At 36.5% G+C, this 24,077-nt stretch overlaps 2 protein-coding genes across 6 annotated transcripts in view; one reads left to right on the forward strand and one right to left on the reverse strand.

Moving 5' to 3' along the window:
* Positions 1–4,892: 4,892 nt before the first annotated feature.
* The window catches only part of pot (zona pellucida domain protein papillote), a 39,247-nt gene continuing 20,062 nt past the window's right edge, over positions 4,893–24,077 (reverse strand). For all 4 annotated transcript variants that reach the window (XM_018444891.1, XM_018444889.1, XM_018444892.1 and 1 more), the window contains exons 2-6: positions 23,846–23,933; positions 10,371–10,707; positions 9,451–9,607; positions 8,116–8,485; positions 4,893–7,388 (exon numbers count right to left, since the gene is read on the reverse strand). In XM_018444891.1, coding sequence (XP_018300393.1) covers positions 5,253–7,388; positions 8,116–8,485; positions 9,451–9,607; positions 10,371–10,707; positions 23,846–23,854 — 3,009 coding nt within the window. In that variant the 5' untranslated portion in view covers positions 23,855–23,933 and the 3' untranslated portion in view covers positions 4,893–5,252. The remainder of the gene's footprint in view (positions 7,389–8,115; positions 8,486–9,450; positions 9,608–10,370; positions 10,708–23,845; positions 23,934–24,077) is intronic.
* Positions 16,401–24,077, forward strand: part of KFase (kynurenine formamidase) — a 127,160-nt gene continuing 119,483 nt past the window's right edge. The window contains exons 1-3 of one of the 2 annotated variants that reach the window (XM_018444898.1): positions 16,401–16,433; positions 17,083–17,178; positions 18,109–18,149. The gene's annotated coding sequence lies outside the window, so the exon portion shown is untranslated. Of the gene's footprint in view, positions 16,434–16,924; positions 17,179–18,108; positions 18,150–24,077 lie in introns of those variants that run through there. The other variant, XM_018444899.1, reaches the window with a different exon arrangement.

A 24,077-nucleotide genomic window follows, 5' to 3' on the forward strand; every position in this document is an offset into this window, starting at 1 on the left:
AATACAACCTCATATAACTTGTAATTAACATGCATGCGCTTTAAGCATCTATTCCACACATCCTTTTAAATTGTTCAGACGCGGCGACCAGTATCGTGTGACGGTAAAATATTTCGCAACGAGTATATACACTTTGAATAAACGTACCTAGTTTGCAACGGGACGAGAAGGCCATTGTGTCGAATCATTTTAACAATAATTCGGATACAACGAAGTGACAAATAGAAATCGCTGCACGTTTCGCATCGTGTTTGAATTTCCGATAAATTAAACAGTGTTTAAAATCAGGGTAATAATATTAATACGAAGGCTCATTCATAGAGAAATAACATTTAATTAATATGTGTCTCGTCGTGATTCTCGCTTACCTTTAAGCGGCACGTGTCCCACGGATACGTCGCGTCAACTCCTTCCGGAATCATTTTATTATCGATGTATGTATAAGTATATAGGTATATGTATGTGCGTGTGACACCGCGACTTTCCGCGACGCCCCGCTGTCCACGAGTGTCTCGAGTGAGGCTCGTCACGCGATCCTCTCAGAAGGAAAACGCGCGCCCCCGCGGATCGGGAGCAAGCTCGGGAACGACCGTGGAAGACTGCTCGATTCACGGCCAAGATAATCCCGCGAAGGGTACACGGGCGCGCGAGAAAAACGCATGCGTCGATCCGCCCCGCATGGTCGAAGAAGGAAAGTACGTACGTACGTACTCGGTACTCGGACAAGCGAACTTGTTTTCGGAAAAACAAGAGCATATATCGTCACGAGTGAGAGCGAGACCGAGCTGGGTGGCGCGCCTCGTCGCGTCTTTTTCCACTGGGGGATCGATCAAGGAGGACATCACGAAGCAATTATAGAGATTCCCTCATGTGATCTATCTCCCTCCCCTTTCCCTTTCCCTCTCCCCTCTGTCTCTCTCTCTCTCTCTCTCTCTCTCTTTCTATCATCTTCTTTCAATGTGACCTCAGGATCATTCGCCTTGATCGCTCGAGGCTGCAGCTGTCGATCTTGATGAATCAGCCGCGACCCTCTTTGCGGAATTCTTTCCTCAGTCCATAATTAATTTAGACGTCTCCCATGATTGTTCCAGGCGGGCAACCCGGAGTTGAGTTCTTGAGAGCGATGCATTCTGATTATCGTGAAAGATTCTGCGCCTCCCGCATTGGCATCTTTCTTTTATATATATATATATATATATATATATAGGCTATTCCTTACCTTTTATTTTTCTCGCGCTGTTTCCTTTTCTCTGACATGAAATAATGAATAGTATTGCAGAAATTTTACGTGAACGTGTATTTTAACGATGTATTGAATAAGTTCAATTTTTCATGTATGGAATTCAATTTTAATTAAAAGCAACACATTTCCCGTTTTTATATTACATTTTACATTTTACATTCATTGGAATTGAAATTTAGATTACTTTATGATTTTCCGGACAATCTAGCCGTGTGGGTTTATTTAATATTGCTTAAATAAAATTATAATGCATATCGTGGAAGAAAGTGTTCTTCTAAAATTGAAACAATAATCCCTTTCGCAAACAAGATGATGCTCTGTACGGATACACTGGATTTCTTCGGTAAAGTAAAAAGTGACACTGAGTTTATTCGGCAATAAAAGAATGTACAAACCTTTTTTTAGTAATCAATTTTATTAATAGTCATGCTCTCCGAACTCGCTCAAAGATCGTATTACATTTTCCATTTATGCGCGCGAGCCTGATTGAACTTGTACTATTTTATAACTTTCATAACTTCGACAACACGTCGAACCGTGTAAATTAATCTCCCACGGAGTAATATGAAGCGACGAGGGTTACATGATTTACAACGCACTCAAACACGTGGTTCGTGAACTGTCAGTATTTATTAGGAATTATAATTTAGGAGTTTAGTTCGAACTTGTATATCCTCCGCTTATCGATCAGTGACAACGAATGTATCGTCCTTCGCCAGGCAAAATTCCCTCTGTGCTGCTACAATCTGATCCATTTCATTACGTCCCATTTCCAGTAGCACTCATTTCACTCGCACTTCCGCGAACTTTCGGCTGAAATATTACACGGGCACATCCGCGAGAATGATCGAATGATCCATTACAAAATTCGATATAAAAATATATATAGATAAGAGGCATCTATATAGGAGTTACGTTAATTTCTAACAATATAGCGCGCTGTTTCACCCGATAAAAACTTTCAACGTGTCGCTTTAACACTCCCATTTCACATTAACCGTATTTCCGTAAGTTAAATACAAGCGTTTCATTAATTTCTCTTATCTCAGGCGTCCTTTCTCTTTTCTTCAACATCGAATCCTGCTTGCGACAGCGATTCTTTGTTAGAAAACATCCTGAAAACTCAATGTAACCGAGAGACGCAACGTCGAGATAAAAACTTCGACGTTGATAACACTTGTTACATGTAATTTCTCGATATGATTTATTACTCCATTATCCGCGCTTAATATTCTTTTCATGCGCACTTTATGTTTTATTCATCGTTCTACATGTGCGCTTAACGCCGGTCTCGGTATTCCTTTCGACGTTTAAAATATGCAAACTTTATTATCGATTTTGATTTACAGTTACATATACATATAAAAAAGCGTCTACAGCGTGACTGTTTTCTACATATCACGCTCTATAAAATTCGTAGAAAATCACGCGCTTAATGTAATATCATGTAATATCGATAAATTCCTTTGATCTTGGACGGATTTCGTCACCAAACAATTGTTTCGAGCTTGAACTATCGAATATGCAAAACGAGCTCTTTATTCATGTGTCGATCGCATTGAATTGTATATGAATAGCAAGTATCAATTGTTTTGCCACTAGTACTGTTAATTTTGCATTACAATTAAACGTCATAACGTGTATAAATTATAACGCAACGTACAGTTGTGTACATTTGTTGTAATCGTCATTTCCTGAAAATAATACAAACGGTTTCTATCGAGAATTTTGAATATTATAAGAGACTATATGAATAGATAGTTACATTGCGACTTGCGACATATATTCCTGCATTAAACATTTGCGCAAACATCTCTCTAAAAATAAGCTCGAAGTTTGACGTTATTCCAATCTTCCTCGCTTACGATTGGCGTCAGATAATTTTAATAAGCATTCGCTTATGATTGGCATTTGATAATTTTAATAAGCAAAGCGAAGAATAATATCATTGCTTGATGGTAATGTTTTGGAAATGACGATCGCCGAGGCGAACGAGCTAGGAAATTTCGAAGCGATTTACGTATTATTGCGAGAACTATAATCACGCTGTGATATATTAATGGAACCTGCAAGCTCCAAGTTCTCTCTTTCTCTCTCTCCCTCCCGTCTTGCAGCTCAAGGATTCGGAAGATTTCATAAGCTTCTAATGACTGCACGAGGATAGCGCGGAGAGAATTACACATAACGTGTAAATATACATTAGCCATAAAAGTACATAATTACAAATATACCTATCTACGTACCGTGTCGGTCGATATCTCGGCCGAGCCCAGATACTCCGGACGAAATACATTAAATAGAGATGTTTGAGGGATGAGAAGGAGTGAGGACGAGGTTAGGTAAATGTTCTCGAAGAGAGCTTTTCTAGCTATCATTTGAAGCGTATAACCCAGCACCGTGTGTTTCGTTACCTATTTAAGTAGACTATTATCGCAATTGTACCGCAAAACGGGGGTGTTTTAGTCGTGAGAGCTACGTGTTGTTCCCTGCGATCTTCAAAAGAGATCTCCCGATTTATCGAAAGTTAGGAAGCTGAGGACAGGTCGCGTCGCGCAGGCGATATGTCCTCTCATATATGATAATACTATATTATTTATCGTTTTTCCCATTCTGTACTTTTTTTCTTGCATTAGTCCCCTGGATTGACACTTTTGCCGATTAATCCATTGAAGCCCGTAACTTTTGAAAATTTTCAAGTGGTATTATCGATATGTATTTTGCAAATCTCAAAAATCAAATTTGAAATCTCTCTAATAATACATTCTATTCACGAAAAGTGCGAACTACAAAAATTGCTCGTAATTCAATACAATTACCAATATAAACAAAAGTGACAATATAGGCTTTAACGGTTTAATTTCTGCAAATTATCCATATATTTATTGTATTCTCGCCAGAATCTGCAGACCCACTCGCGCCGATATCGAGACCGAGTAACTAGCACGATTCATGTCTCGCGTTACGAGTGACGTGTGAAGAGAGTGGCGGCTGAATTCTCCGAGTTTCGGGATATCGCGAGATTTTGATGTCGGAGAGACGGATTCCCGAAATTGGGACAATTCTGCATTTGCGCGATTGAGCGTGAGTCCTCGAGCTATCGGGCCTGAGGACGAAATCGGCAGTGAACGGCCATGAAGAAAATAGAGCAGCTGTATGACCGATGTAAGAACGGAAGAAAGAAACGGCGAGCTAGTCACTACAAATAAAGTGCATTTTACACTGACGACTGCGGAACGTTATCCCGTCGCTGCTGTTATGTGTGCATTGCGTCTCGTTCTTGGCAAGATATCGATCATGTAATAGGACGTCCCGAGTTGAAACTGTTGCAAGCAAAACAAACGCGGCACATATACACATAATGCGCGAGTCACGTAGATACTGACCGAAATAGTGCCTACAAGAAAAATATGAACGGATGCCAGTATAAATCATAATCCATTATATATTGTATAGCTCGCAATAGAATAGAGAACATGAAGCTGCAAAGGATTAAAATAAAAACTACTGATCCCTCGACGAATCTTTTTCAAGTTTGCGGTGTTCTTTTGACTTTCTGAACAACACAAATGTTTTTATTCGAATATTAAACGAGATAAATATTTAACATTTATAGAAAAAGGATTTTAAAATTTAAAATCTGAAGCTCGGAATTAAAATTTTAATTGCCTATATTAAGAATTTGTTAAAAAATTGTCAATTTTTCGAAATTATTATGTTGATACAATTCGTGTTTTCGCTATTTATAGCGCTGAAAATTGACTCGATTGAACACAACCGGCTTCAATAACCGATTTTATTGTGCATTAAATGATTCACTGCTCAAAGAATTATAAAAAAATGATCTCAAGATTTGATTTTATAAATTGCAAGTGGTACGTGTTGACTCTATTATCGACTTTCATCCCTAATAATTCCATTCAGATCTTCGTTGAGATTCAGGAATCATCTCCGTACCTAAAAGATTTGAGGTAAAAACCGAGAATTTCTCTGTGTTCTGTTTTGGAAGCGCTCAGATCTGCATCTCCGGCTCGGAATTGTTGTCATTAAACCAATCCGAGGCCCTCTGACTTTCTGTCACGCGTACGCTGAGCTCCCTTTCGGTGTATCGACTTGATCTCGTGATGGACGGACCTCGTCTGTGCTCGTCGAAAGAAGCGAGGACCTCCATCCTGTCACCTCTTCTGATCGCTCTCGGCGTCGTTTCCACGGAGCTGACGCCATCCTCCGCGTGTTCGGACGCCCATGGTGGCAGAATACCAGAAGGCATGCCCCAGTGCTCGGTGAATTCCGAGCCTGATCTGGCCAAGCTGGGTTGGCTGAGCGATCTGACCAGCGAGTCCGCACCTTCGAAGGAGCTCAAGCTGGTCAGGTCGTCTCTGTCCATCCGGGCGAAATCACGGACGGTTATCTCGGACATCGATCTCAAATCGGCCTCGCTACCAACTCCGGCTCCTCGTGAACGAATAGAACCGCCTGGTCGACGTGGACGACCGACGATCTGTCCACCGGTCATGGTTGTGGCGGATTGCGATGTCTGTAGATGATGACTCTGGGTACCTAGGGTGCGCGCTGAGCTACCCCCGTCGCTCTCGTATTCATACAGGGTAGGAAGGGAGGATCGTCTGGATCTAGTGTCCCATTCCGACGATTTGGATCGCTTATATCTCTGTCCATGGTTTTTGCCGTGACTGGACGAGGCGGAGCCGGTGTGCATCGATGGCGGGCTCAGGATTCGGATGATCACATCCCACTTCGCTGGTGGGAACAAATTAACGTATCTCGCATCCTTGCGTATCAGCTCGTAATCTTCTTTAACCACTGCCTCGGTTAACAAGGTCCGCAGCGTGCTTTCCGTCGTGATGATTTCGCGCCACTTGGCACGCTCCTCGTCCGTCAACTCGGCGGCGTAACGCGGCTCCAAGACGCGTGCCAACCTAGTGTACCAATCAGCATCGGCATCGTCGAGGGATCGGCGCGTAGGTGGTGGCCGGCATGGGATCTCAGCGCGCGTGGTATAAGTCGGTTCGATGTTTACATCCAGTTCGTCGTCTGCCAGATGATTCGTCGGCTCATTCGTGATGGTCAAGTTGGAGGCCGAGCTAACATCGGAGAAGTTCTCCCATTCTGGCGGTGGTGGCGGCAAATTCTCCGTCGGATAGTTCCTGATGGTGACGTCCCACTTGAGATCCGGCGGCGGTTGAGATCTGGCGCGATACTCGGTGATCTGGCGACTGTGACGCTCCACATCTTCGATCGTCTTCTTCTCCGTAACGGTACGTAGGAACACATCGTCCACTTCGTGAGTCGTGATTTCTGGACGGCGAGGCGCAACTACCTGCGGCTCGACCAATGGTTCGGTCATCTCGTCGCGCAACAAACGGTGCTCGCGGTGCTGAACGGCGGTGTGAGTAGTGGTGGTGGACGTGGTAGGCACAATTGGTGGTGGCGGCGGTGGGGTCGGCGCTAGAATGCTCGCTACCCGGTACTTGGCATGCGAGGCATCCGTCACCTCCGTCAACGAGCGAGTCTCGGTGAGTTCGGTGTTCAGAGAAGTCAGAGACCTCGGCCGACGGATCTCGTGGTGCAGCGGCGGTTGCTCGGTCGTCGGCGACGGGAGTTTCTCTTGGATCACAGTGGTCTCTCTCTCCGCTTGTTTGCGTAGAATCCTGGAGTAGACAGGCGGCGTCTGCTGCCGAGAGATAGTCGAGACAGGTGACACGCCTCCTGGTGGTCTGTGAAGCTCGGGTACGTAGGAGAAGGTCGTCATTCGATAGGGTGCACTTTCGAGAGAGCGAGAAGTCTCTTCTCTCTCCAGAATGGTCGTTAGATTTCTCTCGAGGGCGATACTCGCAACGTCGGATTCCGACGGCAACGGGCTCGGCGGCGGAGGTGGTGCTCTCTTAACTCTCATCTGCACGTCGAACTTGGGCTCAATCGGAACGGCTACAGGATGTCGCGGTAACATGATCCTTGAAGCATTCGCAGCTATCATGGAGGAAGTCTCCACTTCGGCAGCAACTGTCTCTGAATATAAGGAGCTAGAAGCACGCATTTCCACTTGACGTTGGACCTCATGGTGGTCCACGAATGCCTTATTATCATAGGATCCGGCGGAGGATACAGGCAACGAACGTTCCTCATCCACCTATAAAAACAGATGATCAAACAAATCGTAATGTGTTATATCGATTATGTAACTGTCTTCTTTTATTTGATATTTTTTACTAAGAAGCTATTCAGGAATTGATGTCTCTTTCATAATAAATCAAATAAGAGAAAGAATTCCATTTTCGGTCGAGGCGAAATATTGGTGCTTAATAATATTCATATGCAAATTTGCATTTTTCAGTTCTATAAACTGTGCGCTGATTCTGTTTGTCAGGCTTGAAACGTAATCATAAACTGAAGCTAGAAATAACATCATAAATTACATTAATCGTTAATTTAATAATGATACTAATATATTAACACTGCAAAGAACTTATTGCGAAAAATATCAGAATTTAAACCTGGAACTCTCTTTTTTTAACTTTTTTATGTTGTGAAATAATGTATAATATTTAAAATGCACACTATTAAATTTACAGTGGAATAATAATAAAACCATTAATAATAAAACCATAGACATTATCTTATTTAAACAATGAATAGGTATTAAACAATTTTTTCAAACAAATTTTGTTAATTTATACAATTTGTTCAAATAAATTTAAATAATTTGTATAGCGGTTAATTGAGACAACGAAAATTTAGAAGCTTTATACATTCAGTTTGTTATTAAAAGGATTAGTACAAGCGATGCTCTGCTTTTATATTTTTTCTAATGTATTCTGTGCAATCATCCGTCTTGTTAGACAATTATTGGGCCTCACCTCAGAGTGGCTTTCGCTTGGATAATCACTCGGCAATGTGTCCGACTGATCGATCACCAGATTCGCCTCGCTGCCGGAAGTAGATATGGCGGTCGCATGAAGAAGAGCGTGCGCGCGTGGTATTTTCAGACCCTCGAACATCGTGATGTTGCTCAGAGATGAGCCGGAGAGCTTCGTTATCTCAGAACCAGTGGCGCTTTCGAATGGATGTCGATGGACCACACGCACGTTTCGGCGTTTCAGACACATGTAGGAACAGCCAAGACCGAGTAGGAGCAATGAGAGGAACAGGATAGCGCAGATAATCAACAAGATCTGGAAGCCTTTCAGCGGTGGTTCGGTCACCGACGCAGGCGTTAGAGTGGCCATTCTGCGGACGGAAATCAGATTAGAACAGGATGTACGCGATTCTGGATGAGGAGACTGCTGCGAACGGCAGTGATATTAGATGCCGCAGTTAACCATGCACGGAGTATATCTCACACCTATCCGTATGCGTAACTGGATTGCAAGAGACAAAGGCGTGCATCGTCACAGCACGTTCTGAATACAGAATTACTTTTTTATTCAGTTCGTTTGACCCAGTGAGAAGGCAAGCTCAGCGATATTGCGTTCTCCGCAAATGTTTAAAAGATTAGATCGTGGAAAGAAAGACTCTATTTCATTAAATGTTAATAATACACTTCACGCATTAAATTTGGATTTTCACATTAGTGATAACGGTTAATGGCAATAATACAATAGTATAATGATAGTAACTGATGAATTTTTTTTTAATAAAGAAAAATATATTTAAATGAATTTACAATAGTTCAACATCTTAACGTTCTGACCGTTATGGCGCTTCTTAACTTAAAGCATTATGTTTAACATTAGCGGTCTTTCAATCTTATTATTGTTAAAAATATATTAGTTTGAAAACGTTAATCATAAATGAATTACTTTATAATTATTTTAAGTATATATATAGTATATAATATTTATATCACTATTGAGACTCATTCTTTATCAAATTATATTATTAATTACAATGAAATATAACACAAAAAACAATTATCTTGAATATTTTCTGAAAAAATGTATTCGAAAGAGATCGCGTTTCGTGATAAATTCGATACCGCTTATTATATCTACTTCAGTACATTTATTTGAAACATGAAATTGATATATAAATAACTTATGCATATAATTTGATAAATTAAAAATTGTAATATTCGGTAAAGAAATGTTCCAACAAATTTTATCGTTAATTTTCACAAAACATTATATTTGATAATAAATTTTTCACGATGAGAATATTAAATAACAAAGAAAATTTCAACAAAGGATTCTTACATGCTTTCTGGCGGTTTAGGAGGCGCCGGTGCCACAGGTGGAGGGTATCTACATACTATAGTGATAACCTCGTCTCCATCCATTTCTAATCCGGGATGAAAGCGAACAACTATATTATTGGTGAACACGCGCAGAGGATCCTGTTTTGTACCACATCCTGAAATATAGATCAATTTCAATAAGAAGTTAAATGTTTCGTAAAAATCAGAACGCTTTAAACAAGCAACTTAAATAAGCAATAACTAGGACGATTATATTATACATAAATCAGAAACAGATAATCCGTAGAAGTAAAATAAAACCAAAACAATTGTGAATCAGTTTCAAATCGTCGAATATCAATCTATTTGTCTTAAATGAAAGTTACATTACGTTAAAATCATTTAACATAAATTGAATTTAGAACAACCACATTACTATTATATATTTATGATTTTACTATTAATTCTTTTTTTAGAAATAATATGTAGAACTTTGTTTATCTGCATTCTATTTATATGAACAAGTTTGTGTTTAGTTCCAAATGTACTCATAGCCAAGCTCATATTATCCGAATTATTTAGATAATAAAAGCTCGACGTACACGACCATAGTTTTCTGAACTCAATTTTTATTATCAAAATGAATAATTCGAATAATAGAGACTCATCTTCCCTACCAATATTTATTAATTTTGATAATAAAAATTGAGTTCAGAAAACTACGGTCGTGTATATCGAGCTTTTATTATCCAAATAATTCGGATAATAAGAGCTTGGCTATGAGTTCGTACATTTGGAACTAAACACAAACTATCTTGTCCCTCGACAAGTTCGCATAAACGAAGTTCTACTGTAAATCCCAGAATGATAAATTTATTCATCCTTTCTGTGAAATGTTATGTCGCGAGGTTAAATATCGAATTTAATATAGGGACATACCTTTCAGAGGTAGTTCCAATTTAGCGGTCGTCGCACCTCGTCCTTTGAATATACAGGCACTGTTGCGATCAAAGTCGGCATAGGCCACTCCGTAAAATGGTTCCTCAAACTTGAGCTCGACCTCCATGCTACCCTGACCGCAGTTCAGATAGGCTTTCGTTCGATTCAAGAATATAATCGGCGAAATGTCGTCCAATTTGGTGACTTTGCCGTCGAGGACTGTGCTCGGCGGAAGTCCCGGCTGATACTCGATGCTGTTGCCTTGCGACGCATAGTTGCTCTGGGACAACGCAATCGGAATTGCCGCCCAGAGCAGGAGTATCAATTTTGGCAGCATCTATGATGAAAAGACATAAAATCAATTTTTCAAAAAATTTAATACGAATAGTTACAAAATTATTATAATAATATTATTAAAGAATAATGGTGCTGGAGATTAAAATTCCTTATAATAATTAATAATTAATTGTAAGTACTTTAATTAAACAAGAATAGCTGTGTTCAGTAGAGAAAATTGACCAGTGAACAGTTAGTGATTTTTTAACATAATTTGTTTTTACCTTTAGTTCTTTGCTGAATCTAACTGTAGGAACCAATTACATTAAAGAATCATTGAGCGGTCATTAATCAGTTTTTTTTGCTAAACTCAGCCAATGTCACATATAATATTAGAAGATCTAGAAAAAATTAATGAGTTCGTACTTTCTCATTTTGTTGCTATAAAATATTCTTTTTTATATAAAAAAAGCACACAATGATATCATATAGTTATGACGTGTGTGTATATATAATGTCACGATATTCTTCAAGAATATAATAAGCTAGAAATCATCATTTCTTAGATTCTCTTACGACCTAAATTGACAGTTACAAATCTGTAATAATTTTATGATGACTGGATTTCATTGTATCGTAAGATGTGGCATCACATCTATTTCGTAATTAGTCTAATTGATCTCTCTATCTACTCTAATGAACTCTAATAATAAATGCGACATTACATGTATAATATGCACTACAAAGATCGGTATCATTGTTTTCTCAGGTATCATCTAAGAAGCACGAGGAAACAGCTCGACTATCCACATTCCCACGAACGACTTCCAGAACGTAAGTTTTCCTTTGTATATCTCAGCTACGTCATTGTTCGTACGCATCGCTCAATTCACGTGGGACTGCACACGTAGATAGTCAGTCTGACCATCGTAACGCATGTCTCATTCTCTATACAAGATGTATCAGAACTCACACATTCTCTTTAAATTACAAATACTACACAGAAAAAATGATTTTGCTATCTAAAAATTTAGCTAGTTACATACTGAAAAAAAATTCATAAAATTTGAATAAATATTTGTTTAGATAATACCAATGGGACCATTTACTTACAGTAAATAAATATTTGTACAATTACACTTAATTTAAATATTTTAATTTAAATATTATTTTTTTTAATCGAATAAATATTTATTTTCTGTAAGCAAATGTCCCATTTTTACTATCTAAACAAATCGTTTTACGTTAGTTTTATGAGCGTTTTCAAACTTTTGCAATTAAAAAAGATATCGATATAACGCAAAAAAATCTGTATTAGTCTTGATGTTGTTTACACAGAAAAATTCATTTTGCTGACATTTTCAATCTTATTATTATCTAAACAAATATTTATTCAAATTTCGTATTTTTTTTCAGTGCAGATCTGAAAATAATATTGTTAGATTATCACAAAATAATTGTGCAGGATGCTCAAGCTAATTGCTGAAACATTAAAACTTTTTACGGCATGTTTGTCTTGCTTGAGTTTCTTACATAATTATTTTGATGGTTCAAAATTATTTTTAAATCGATATCAGCAAAATGAATTTTTCTGTGTAAACAACATCAAGACTAATACAGATTTTTTTGCGTTATATCGATATCTTTTTTAATTGCAAAAGTTTGAAAACGCTCATAAAACTAACGTAAAACGATTTGTTTAGATAGTAAAAATGGGACATTTGCTTACAGAAAATAAATATTTATTCAATATATCTTTTTGAGAAACATTATTTAACTTGAATATACTTTGCCGTCCTATAATTTTTATTTAAAGCTCGATTATGTAGATATTTAACTTCTTAAAAGTCGTGAAAACTCATAATAGCATCCGATCGCGAATATTCACTAGACAAAGATTAATACAAAATTTATGGAAAAGAAGAACTAGCGATGTTTTTTAAGTACACCTTGTACAATACCACGCGATGTCATCCTTCTCGAGTTAGACTGTAGTTCTACTCAACTAGAGCGGAGAGAAAGCCGTTATTCGCGTCACGATATCTCCTTCCGAGATATAAAAGGGATAAACGCGGGTTGTGATCTTCAATGTTCGACGTACCGATATAATCTCAATCGCGTCGAAATTCCGCTACCAGACGATAAGGTTAAACGTTCCGCGAAGTTACAGGCAAATAATTGTCGAACGTAACGGTCGAAATTTTCTTTTCTTGTGTAACGCAAACGCGACCTTCGTTAGAAAAAAAATACAGATGACATATTACAAGCGTAATGATATACGAAACGATTATATCCGGCGAGCCGGCTGCTCCTCGCTTCAAGTGCTCACTTTAAAATACTGTTACGTTCACCGCCGGTAATTGCACTAAGCAAACGTACAAATTATAGACATTACTGCACTTGCATATAAAAATGTATATCGTGCGCCTGCGTTCGCGTAGCTACGTCACAATGCCTGTGACTACACGGCGTGAACGCGACACGCATGTCGTAAACGCCACACGACGATATTCGCAGCGATAATAGATTCACGCGGAAATGCGTGAATCATTTGGCTGCCGTCATCGTTGCCAGGAGAGAATTCGCGATTTCGCGTGCATCGGGCATTACCGCTGGTTCGCTGAAAACTGGACACGCGGTAAATTATTTGCCGTACATTGCTCCGCCGCTGTTTAACTGCGCGTGAGAAACTCGCGTATAACTTACGTCGCACTGTCTTGCACGCTCGTCGAATCGAGTGAGAAAATGTTTAAAAAATGATCATCAAAACTGCACTTCCTCTTAATTTACTTCCTCTTGTAACGAGAATCCTATCTGCAGTTGTGTCTTTATTATTCGAAAACAAAGAAAAATCAAGAACTCGAGCAGTTTTAAGTAAGTAAAAATAAACGTGCAATTCTGACGTTGAGGATAACAATTAAAGAGCAAATATACACGGAAAGAATGGTTTAACTTAAGTAAAAATGTAGCTAGATACAGATCTGAAAATAATTTCGTTAGGCCATTAGATGATTAGGTAGAACGCTTAAGTATTATTAATGATAACGTTGTAAAAAGTTTTGACATTCTAAGCAGTTTGATCGTCCTACATAATTATTTTGATAATCCAACAAAATTATTTTTAGATCTGTATTTAGCTAAATTTTTTAAACATTCTTTCCGTGTATACGTACATTATGTCGTGTGATTCTAGAGATTAATTATACACTGAAAAAAAAAGATTGGCTGCTGCAGCAAATTAGATGGTAAAATATGGCATAGCATTTTTTAATTGGCTGCAACAGCCAATTTTTGGTTGTGTTAGCCTATCCGCAATGTCAGTATAGGATTTCGATTGGCTAACGCAACCAAAAATTGACTGTTGCAGTCTATTAAAAATGCTATGCCATATTTTACCTAATTTGCTGCAGTAGCCAACCTTTTCTTTCAGTGTAGAATTACAAATATTAATACGTGAATATTAAAACGCGACATTGTTTTTTAATTTTAAACGAAAGTTGACAAAAGAATATCGCGTAAAATACGCATATCGAAGTCCCTTAACAATATTTATACACATGCCGATCTATCTGTTGTTGATTTTCACAGTTCGGATGATATTGATTTTTATCGTTTGACTGACTTTATCTTTTGATATCTTATGTATAATAAGTATTACATACATAATAATTAGCAAATATTAACGTGATTATTAACAACAAATTTTAATAAATAAATAAATTCTTTTACTTGCAAATTATTTAATAATGTCTGTAATAAAAATTTAAATAATGAAATAATTATTCTGTTTTAAAATAATGTATCTACGCGTAAATTTAAATATAAAAAGTAAAATTTATTTTCATTTTATCGAAAAATAGTGATTATAATTTATTATTTTTTTTGTCAAATTTTTATGTCACCAGAATAATGAAATTGCGTGACTTTAATAAGATCAAAAAACATGCATCACATTTTCCACGACGACGTTTTTTAATTTTTTTGATTTATTAAAATCGCAAAAAAGTTCTTAATTTATTAATATCTCGCAATATTATTCCTTTCGTAAAAATTTAGCAAAAAGTAACAATAAATTCTATTACTTCACAAGGTAATAAATTAGTATTTCACATAGTAATAATTAACGTAATTTTACATTCAAATTGACTCTTATTCTTTGAATAAACATAGATATTAATACGCGATAATCCATGAATCAGGAATTTAAAATGCAAGGAATAGACATTTATTCAAAATATTAAAAATTTCGTAGCTAACGGATTGCTGTATATATGATCCTTAGCATCATATGGCTCACTGTTTACACGCGATTACCTTGTGTCATTCGTGCGGCGATACTCCAGCCGGCAAGTGTAACGATACGATCCACTCAGTGTATTATTATCTCTCGAAACCCGATTATCCCTTGCAAATAATTACAACGTGAATACAAATCAAATAATAACCTTGCTTAATTAATACGACTAACAGCTGTGTGCCGACAAAACGATTATCTAAGTAAACATTTGGCGCGATTTATTCATTTAAAATAGAAATCGTACCGACAGAAAATTGTAATTATAAATTGTTTCACTGTGAAATTTATGGATGACGAATATTTTCTTAATGTCTAGATTGAAATATAACTTTCTTTATTAATTAAACTTTTCACCGATTTGCACATATTCCTTATTATTCAGATCGAGTCGCTATTCAAGTAACCATGTCACATCGCAATTATTAATAATTAATCTGTAAAGATATTAATAATTATTTAAGGAATACTAATAATTAAAATTTGATTATTAATAATTAATCTGATAAGCAATACACTCCTAGTGTTTATTTGTACATGCCGTGTGTTATTGCAAAATCAAGTACTTATTATCGTGTTTACGGTTGTCATTTTTCAACTAGTATTTCCTGTTGGAGACCGATTATTATTATCGAACTTGTTACTTTTTTGTAGTAGTCCGTGCTCTCTTTAAAAGATCTCTCTTTATCAGATTTAGCCCTTCTGAGATTTCTTTTGGAAATCGGAGGAAAATTGATGCGTCTACTTCAAAAAAAGTAAGTAAATTCTAAAACACTCTCGAAATCGTAAACAATTAAAACGTAAAAATGAAAGTTTTAGTTAGAATGGTAATTGGAGCGCTAAGTAATTTGTGCAAAAATGTTCTTTATTGAAATTACTTGGTTGAACGTTTCGACTCTTTGAGTCATTTTCCGCAATAGAATAAAAGGTCAAACGTTCTCCGGAATAAATATCCTCCTATAAGTTATATTTTTGACACATTTTATATTTTTGTAACGTTGACACATGATTGGTTCAGTCAAATACAAAACAAAAACCGATTGTGGGAGGTCTATCAATACTTCATAAAATTTGACGATACATTTAATGATTACAGTGATAAGCGAATAATTAAGTTTAGAGAAAACTAGCGAATAATAGCGATAATTCACCCAATGATTCCGAGACCGTGAAATTAAAAACAAATTATCAAAATTTAGAACATCTTTAATCGAAGATTTTATCCATCTAGGATCTCGGAAATCCCGGAAATTCGTTAAAAAAACCGGAGTTTCTCTCCGGCTAAAAATCAAAGAGTTGACCAGTGGCAATCGTGGTTGTCATTCGTGCGATAAGACTCGAGCGAGTAAGCAAGTTGCTCCGCATCATTACCCCTCGATTACGCAATTGCGACAGGTACATATAAATAGAGAACGCGAGCAAATAGCGATTATCGTCTCACGATAAAGCGTATCGATTCATTCACTTGCGGAAGGAAATAGGAAACTTGAACTGTAAATTATCGTTTCGCAATATTTACGGGCAATTGTTTCTCCCGCGACTCTCGGATTCGAATATATCTCGCGTTGCGCTTCTAATTTTTTGCAATTAAACATAATTGCATTTTGAGACATAAATCACCGCATCCGAATCACCGGAGCTCGTGCAAGTAATTTAAACGTAACGGAAAACCATATTTTAGCAACTGTTTATTAATACATGTTCCTCTCGTAGAATTTATGCATTTGATTTTCGATCCATCGTGTCTCATTTAATCGTTATCTCAGTTTTATCAATCGCGTCATATTATGCGATATCAAGCTGACGAATTTCTTGATTGCGCGCGCGCTAGCGAAATTAAACAGACCGATTCCGAATCGAGTGGCATTGGGTCGCGTTTGATTAGTGTACGTTGTCGTGATATATGAAGTGTGGTATTTTAACGTATCATCACATTTGGCGTATATTATATTTGTTAAAATAAAAATTCTCATTCTCACGGAATATTGTCAAATCGTAATTGATGTTGTTATAGTATTGTTGCGTTATTTATCTCGACATAATAAAGCGTACGTCTATCGACGTTGGAAGTACTGTGCAAAGTGTTGTACCTACGATTTTGTGATAATCGTAATTAATTCGTTTTATGTTTTTGCAAATAAGCGTTGTAGAATACTGCTAGAAAACAACAAAAGAACGGATGAAGAGAGGAGAGGGAAGCTCGGAGAGGCATCGAGCGTTGGCGGAGCAACCTACAGAGTGAATAACTCATTATTTACTATTTTATTTGTCTTACTGTCGGATTTAATCATGTATAAGGTAAACGTCCCAGTGTCCAGACATATTATATATTACATCAGACAGTATAACACTAAGGTAAACATCCTAATGTCCTATGTCCGGACACTTACACAAAATTTATTATTATTAATCTCAAATGCTTTTTTTATTACAGTATCATAATTTAATTGCATTTAAAAATTACGATTAAATTATAATATTATGTTTTAAAAAGCGTATTTGAGACTAATATTAACTTAAATAAATAAAGTGTTATATAAATGGACATAGATTATGTCCGGACAGGTACATGTCACTGGGATCGGATAGTATACCTATGTCCGGTTACACAAAACTTTATTAATTATGTCCGGACATAGGTACATGTCACTGGGATCGGATAATACCTATGTCCGGATAGTTACACAAAACTTTATTTATTTATATTAATGTTAATCTCAAATGCTTTTTTCACCTTAAAGATCAACTTAAATTAGTTGTCCTTTGTCATTAAACATCTATTTATATTATTATTTTCCGTCAGCATATCAATTTTCCAATTGTGGTCGGACACTGGGACAATTACATCTCAGTGTCCGACTGGTTTGTTCGGCCACTGGTACATTGACGCATTCTATTATTTATTTAAATATTTTAATTAATAATTGTTATAAGTAGGTTCCAATAATTTTCCTTGCTTAAGAGAGTCTTGAGTTTTCAAATGAATACAAATATTTATATTAAAAACTTTTTTGATATTATAAATTGTATTATTTATGAGAATCTAACGCTTAAACGTCCGGCTACCGGAGATTTACTTTAACCTTTATGCGCGCGATGCAATTATTTCCTGAAATATTGGTTATTTTCGAAGCTGTATTTTAATTTAGACGTATTTATCCTTTACAGATCAACGTAGCATTACAATTCTGCTGTTGCGCATCGTATTGGTGAGTGATGTATTTCATATTCTTTGAAATCGAGATAATGGATATGTGAGAAAGTTTATCGAATATACGTAAAATGTATGTACGCAGTCAGAAATACAAAAGTATTACAAATATAATACATACTTCCATAATACATTCATTACTTTTTTTAATAGATATACTAAAACAGATATTTAGCACTACATTTAATTCTGAAACTTATGTTATGTGAAACAGGAAATATTTCATAAATTCAATAAACTCGATAAAAAGTGGTAACAAGATAAAGTAATTTTCTATCGATAAAAATATTATTCTTTTTTGCTAAGCATATTGCACAAGATTTTCAAGAAAGATTATTGAACACTATAAGTGCATAATATATTAATAACGATATTTGGATAATTTATCAAAGGTACTTTAATTAAATTTTTTTGTTTGCTATATAGATAAATAATGAAAAATAAAGAAAAAGAGAAAAAAAATGAAAAATAGAACAGCTAAAATACAATATTTTAATGTTTAAAATCTTCATTTAAATTTTCTTCCATGTTCTATTTCATTCCTCGATATGAAGAAATTCCGATTTTCATCGTGGAAGTAGACTTGGCAAGTACTAGTGGTTTGATAAATACTGCAACGCGTTTAAAATTTTAAACAATCTTCGTCCAATATCAGTCGCAATCAGATGCCTTCCCCTATCTTATCATTTGAAACGAATTGAAATGTGAGATACGAAACATCGAAAGCATAAACTCTCTACATGATAATATTAATCAACTTAATATTTGTTTATAACTCGAATTATAATGACAATCTTGATATTTTCATATTAAAATCTTTGTCTTTAATTCTTAATTTATTAAATATCCTATTAGAATATCGTATGATCAGTAGAATATATCGTATGGTTGTGAAACACCCTGTGTAAAAAAGGATAAAACAACACGTGAAAGTGAAAGACGTAGTTCGAAGGAGCATTACCGCGCTATAAATATGCAGAACGGCAGCTTAAATGTCGAACTGGCTATCAATCGTTAGTAAAAAGTAAAAATAGATTCGGGTTATTTGTGCCGATACTCATCCTTGTTCTCAAAATAAAATTTGCTATAGGCTTAAATTGCGGTGAGTGCATAATTCAAGAGCAATCGATTAACGTGACGGGTAGAATGGGCCATTTATTAGTGCCAGATTCATGTTCGATAAAGATAGTTATATTAATTAACGATGCGCTATATATAAACTACATCGAAATCGAGAGCGATTAACAAAATGCTTTGAGACGCATGATGGGCGTTATAATATTTATAATAAGTTAAGAATTAAAGAATAACAAAAGATACAGGCCATCTCATATTTATTGACTCTTATTTCTATTGATGAATTATTCATTATTCAAAGATTCAAGAAAACATTCAAGCTTTTGTAATTTAATATAACTAATTAAAAATTAATAATTTTTTATGAATAGATAAAATTCTTTCTGAATGAATATTAATATATTTGAAAAAGAAAAAACATTGATGCATTTTGGGAAGAAAATCTAATTACCAAGAAGCTTAATTTATTAAGATATCAAGTGTGAAATGTTCAATATTTATGATGAAAACGTTTATTTAGTTTTTTCTATATATCTTTTTTGTACTTATCATTCTTATCAAGCGACATACATTATAATAATCGCTCGGATTGTTCCGTAAAATCACAAATGGCAGGCTTTCGAAGAGTAGTTTGTTAAGGCTCGTTAAAGACTTTACAGTTTCCTACTCATTCGGAGAGAACCCGAGTCCTCAATTGTGAACACGCGGAAAGTAACGCGCGAGAAATCACAGAAGAATCCCATGGCAATTGTAGCGTTTCCTGCTTCCTACATTTCCTTTCTCCGAACGTGCTGCAGCGGATCGCGCGCTTACTTAATTATTTAATTGATGTGCTATGCAGGTGGAAAAAGAACAGTTAATAGGAAATAACAGTGCGCGATTTAATTGGCGATGTATCACCTCGGTATTATCCGCCCGTGCCGTCTTGCATGTTGCATTAACATATCGCGTACGAGAAGTTTTATATATATATATATATATCTGTGTGTGTGTGTGTGTGTGTGTGTGTGTGTGTGTGTGTGTGTGTGTGTAAAAGTCGAAAAAAAGAAGAAATCTCTTAATGCAGAACCGTACGGCAAGAACGCGCGCTAAATCATATTATAGTCCCTTCAGTAATATTACACTTCTCAACCTCCCGTGGCTGCTGAGAAACGAGGTATACTCGTGCGATGCTTTAAGAAGCCCATTACGCAAATAATTTTATGATCCTTAATTATTCTCGTCCTCCTCGAACGTTTGTCTTCGACGGCATCTCGAAATTGGAAATAACAGCCCTATTACTAAAACTTCAATCATGTCTTTAATTCTATGGGAATGTAAGAATAAATCCTTAAGAACACAAATTATCTATATCTACACGTTGCAGAAAAAATTATACGAATAGCAAGCACGCAACAAGAATCACACGGTTTAAGGGTAAAATGAGAACAAAATAGATGCAATGAGAACAAAAAGTTTCATATTCTTTCTTAAAATATTCTCCATAGAAAAAATATTTCAGTTTAATTTTTATATCTGATACCGTAAAATTTTCAAAGGTATAGAGACAGAAAATTTTATCTTTTACTTTTATCTTTTACATTTTTTGGCATAATGTATTGAAACAAAAATATCTTAATCGTTACAGCAAAGTATGTATATGCAAATAATAAAAAAACAAAATTTTAATAGAAGTAATCAAATGAGATTGTCTTTAATCATTGTAAAAAGACGTGATTATTTTTAATTATTAATCATGCAATCAATGCTCATATGATATTATTATATCATAAGAAATAAATTTTTCAAGAGTAAAAGATATTCTTGCGAGACACTTTACGTCTTTTTTTCCAGATCGAAAATAATTAAGAATGAAATTGCGTAGAGGAGCCTTGTCTTAAACGACTCGAGACTTTCCTGTGCAAATCGCCGAGGCTACCCTAACGGTACAATGTTCCCCTCTGATAGAACTTATTTTCGTAGAAAAGTTGAGTCATGCCCTTTCTGCAACGACTCGCTTGCGTTCCGATGCAACGTGCGGGATTTTATTGCGACTCTATCGTGTTTATCCATCAGCCTCAACCTTTTCACGTCACTGTGAGATGTTGAGATACGTTTGGCACAGCCATTATCCGCTCAGCAGCGAGACCATTAAAAAAGATGCGATTGATATCCGGTCTTCCGTTGGCGCAATCTCGACGCTTTCTCATGCGGTCGACTACCGTGTCCGATGAAAAAAAAAGCCGTAAGAAATTTTCTAGCGGCATTATGCCTCAACAATAAGCTAAATTGTCGATTTAACTGGATGATAAACTCTATAGTTTACTTACTATTATAACGCCGCACATTAATGCGTTATGTGATTGCAAAATGGAATCCTTTTAACACGCGAGAGACGCGCGTCGCTGAATCTAAAGTTTATCTTTACATAATTCACAAATCGCAAAACGTAGTTCGTAAACGCAGACGCAAAAGATCTGTGTTTTGCGAATAGCGATCTACATATAGACTTGACTGGACTGTCACGTTAACTTTTACGTTACGACTGCATTGATCAATGACAGAACAGTAAAAAGTAGCCGAAATGAATTTTATATTTGCTCATTTATCAGAACTCTTTTTATAAATTTCCGTGATACGGAAAATATCAAACGCGTAGTAAGAATTCCTCTATCCCGATTTAAATTAAAATATCAATATTTTAGAATGTCTCCGCTGTCGCAGTTCAACTCATTGCGGTTTTTATCTGCGTGTATTTTACGTGATACATTCTAAAAAATATCGGTGTGGATTTAACACCTATGCGATGTCTATATATAATTCTCACTGTGTTGATATTAATATTACACTGAAAAAAAAGATCGGCTGCTGCAGCAAATTAGATGGTTAAATATGGCATAGCATTTTTAATTGGTTGCAGCAGCCAATTTTTGGTTGTGTTAGCCTATCGAAATCCTATATTGACATTGCGGATAGGTTAACGTAATCAAAAATTGGCTGCTGCAGCCAATTAAAAATGCTATGCCATATTTTACCATCTAACTTGCTGCAGCAGTCAATCTTTTTTTTAGTGTAATACCATTCATTTCAAACCTCTGGTATTTAATATTAATATCAACATCATTATAGCTTTAAAACCCATGTTAAATCCACATCATATCGGTATTAACACCAACACAGTGAGAATTATATAAACACCGCTATTGTTTAGAATGTATATCATTCTGCGAACGTTTTGTGGTTTGTGAATTATGTCTGCGAGTAGCTTAACCGTCGCTACGTGTCGATGTAATTCCCCAAGACCGAATTAATTTCTTCGATAGAAAGATCTCCTGGCTATGCGTTCATTATTTTTGCGCATATTGTGCGTCGGCGGAAACGAGGAGCGGGGAAGAGGCGAGAAATCGTTATAGGGAAACGTCCCGTGGTCGTTCCACGTCTTTTCCTCCTCGTCAGATCCCTCTCTCGCGCGTTTAACGATGACTGCGGCAAACCGTGATGCAGGACCGCGAACGAAGGAGAAGTCTCGGCACGCTTCGATGCGCTCGCGCCGGATCGGCTGCACCGTTAACCTTAGCCGCGCGGTGGTACATAGTAACAAAATACTCGGTTATACTGACCGCCGCGCCGTGGTATCGTTGTTTATCCTGGAAACGCGAATTTTCTATGAAACGCGATGTTTTGCCAGACCCGACGTCCCAAGAAACCATCACGATGACAGCCCGTTAGCCATGCTAACAGTGATTAGCTTGAATTCTCCTGTATCTATTTAATATCAGGATTTATACAGAAGAAATAAAATATCTGCAGATTATAACGCGAATAAAGGACTATACCCAGTTTGGGTTCCGGCTGAACAGCATTGAGACCTAGCTAGGATTGTAGAGCATCGAAAAAGGATTAAAAAGCTCCATATGCACAACTTTGTAAAATGAGTCCCTTGAGTGCTACAGCCGTTCAAAGTTCGCTATTATAACCATGTATTGTGTACCATGTAGGACTGGTTTTATTCGATTTCTCGAATCATCTACAATAGTATCTGGAATATGTCCAATCTTGACGAAGACAACTAAAACCTTTTTTGGACCCCAAATAAATAGTTATAAGTGATATATATTAATCGATGAAGAGGGGAGAGAGACACTCAAAGTATGGAACAAAAGGTTTTAATTGCCTAATTGAAATGTGGCCAATATAGCACTCAGGAAACCTCTCCTATAAAGTTAGGCTTATGGAATTTTTTATTCTCTTTTGATACCTTAAAATTTTAGGCATGTCTCAAAGTTGTTCATCCGGGGCCCAAATTCCCCTATAAAACTGGGCATAGTCCTTTATAGAGATGAGAATTTATATTTTTTGAATCTGAGTAACTCGCAGGCAGACGCAAGGCCAACTGAAAGTCATTCTTCGTTCCGCTCTTACTAAAAAGTTTGCTTTCATCAGGAGTTTGCTTTCATCATTTACTCTTGAGATTCAGCATCTCTTTTAAATTCTTGAGGTCGATTGTAATTACTCCGGGAATTATTCGAGATCGGTTTCAGATATTAAAATTCCTTTATGAATGCAGCAACTTAAATGTTCTTAAAAATAAATTATCAGCGAATCGAAGTAATTTAATCGAGATATATCCAGACGTACCTTTAACATTTTAACCGCTCACTGATTGCAGATCCCGTCCCGACTCTCGTCCCTCGTAAGATTTAAGGATGACGCATGGCGCGCTGTCCTGAAATAACCGAAGTAACATTATGAAGATTATTTAGTGAAAGTTATTTCGACGGAGCGTGAAATATGCGGACGTCGCGGATGAGACGTGCGCGCGTAAAAGACCGCGATTGACGACTGATAATACATGGTGAGTACAAACTCG

The sequence above is a fragment of the Mycetomoellerius zeteki genome, unplaced genomic scaffold (assembly GCF_001594055.1).
Source record: "Mycetomoellerius zeteki isolate Tzet28-1 unplaced genomic scaffold, Tzet1.0 scaffold155, whole genome shotgun sequence".
NCBI classification, from domain to species: Eukaryota; Metazoa; Arthropoda; class Insecta; order Hymenoptera; family Formicidae; genus Mycetomoellerius; species Mycetomoellerius zeteki.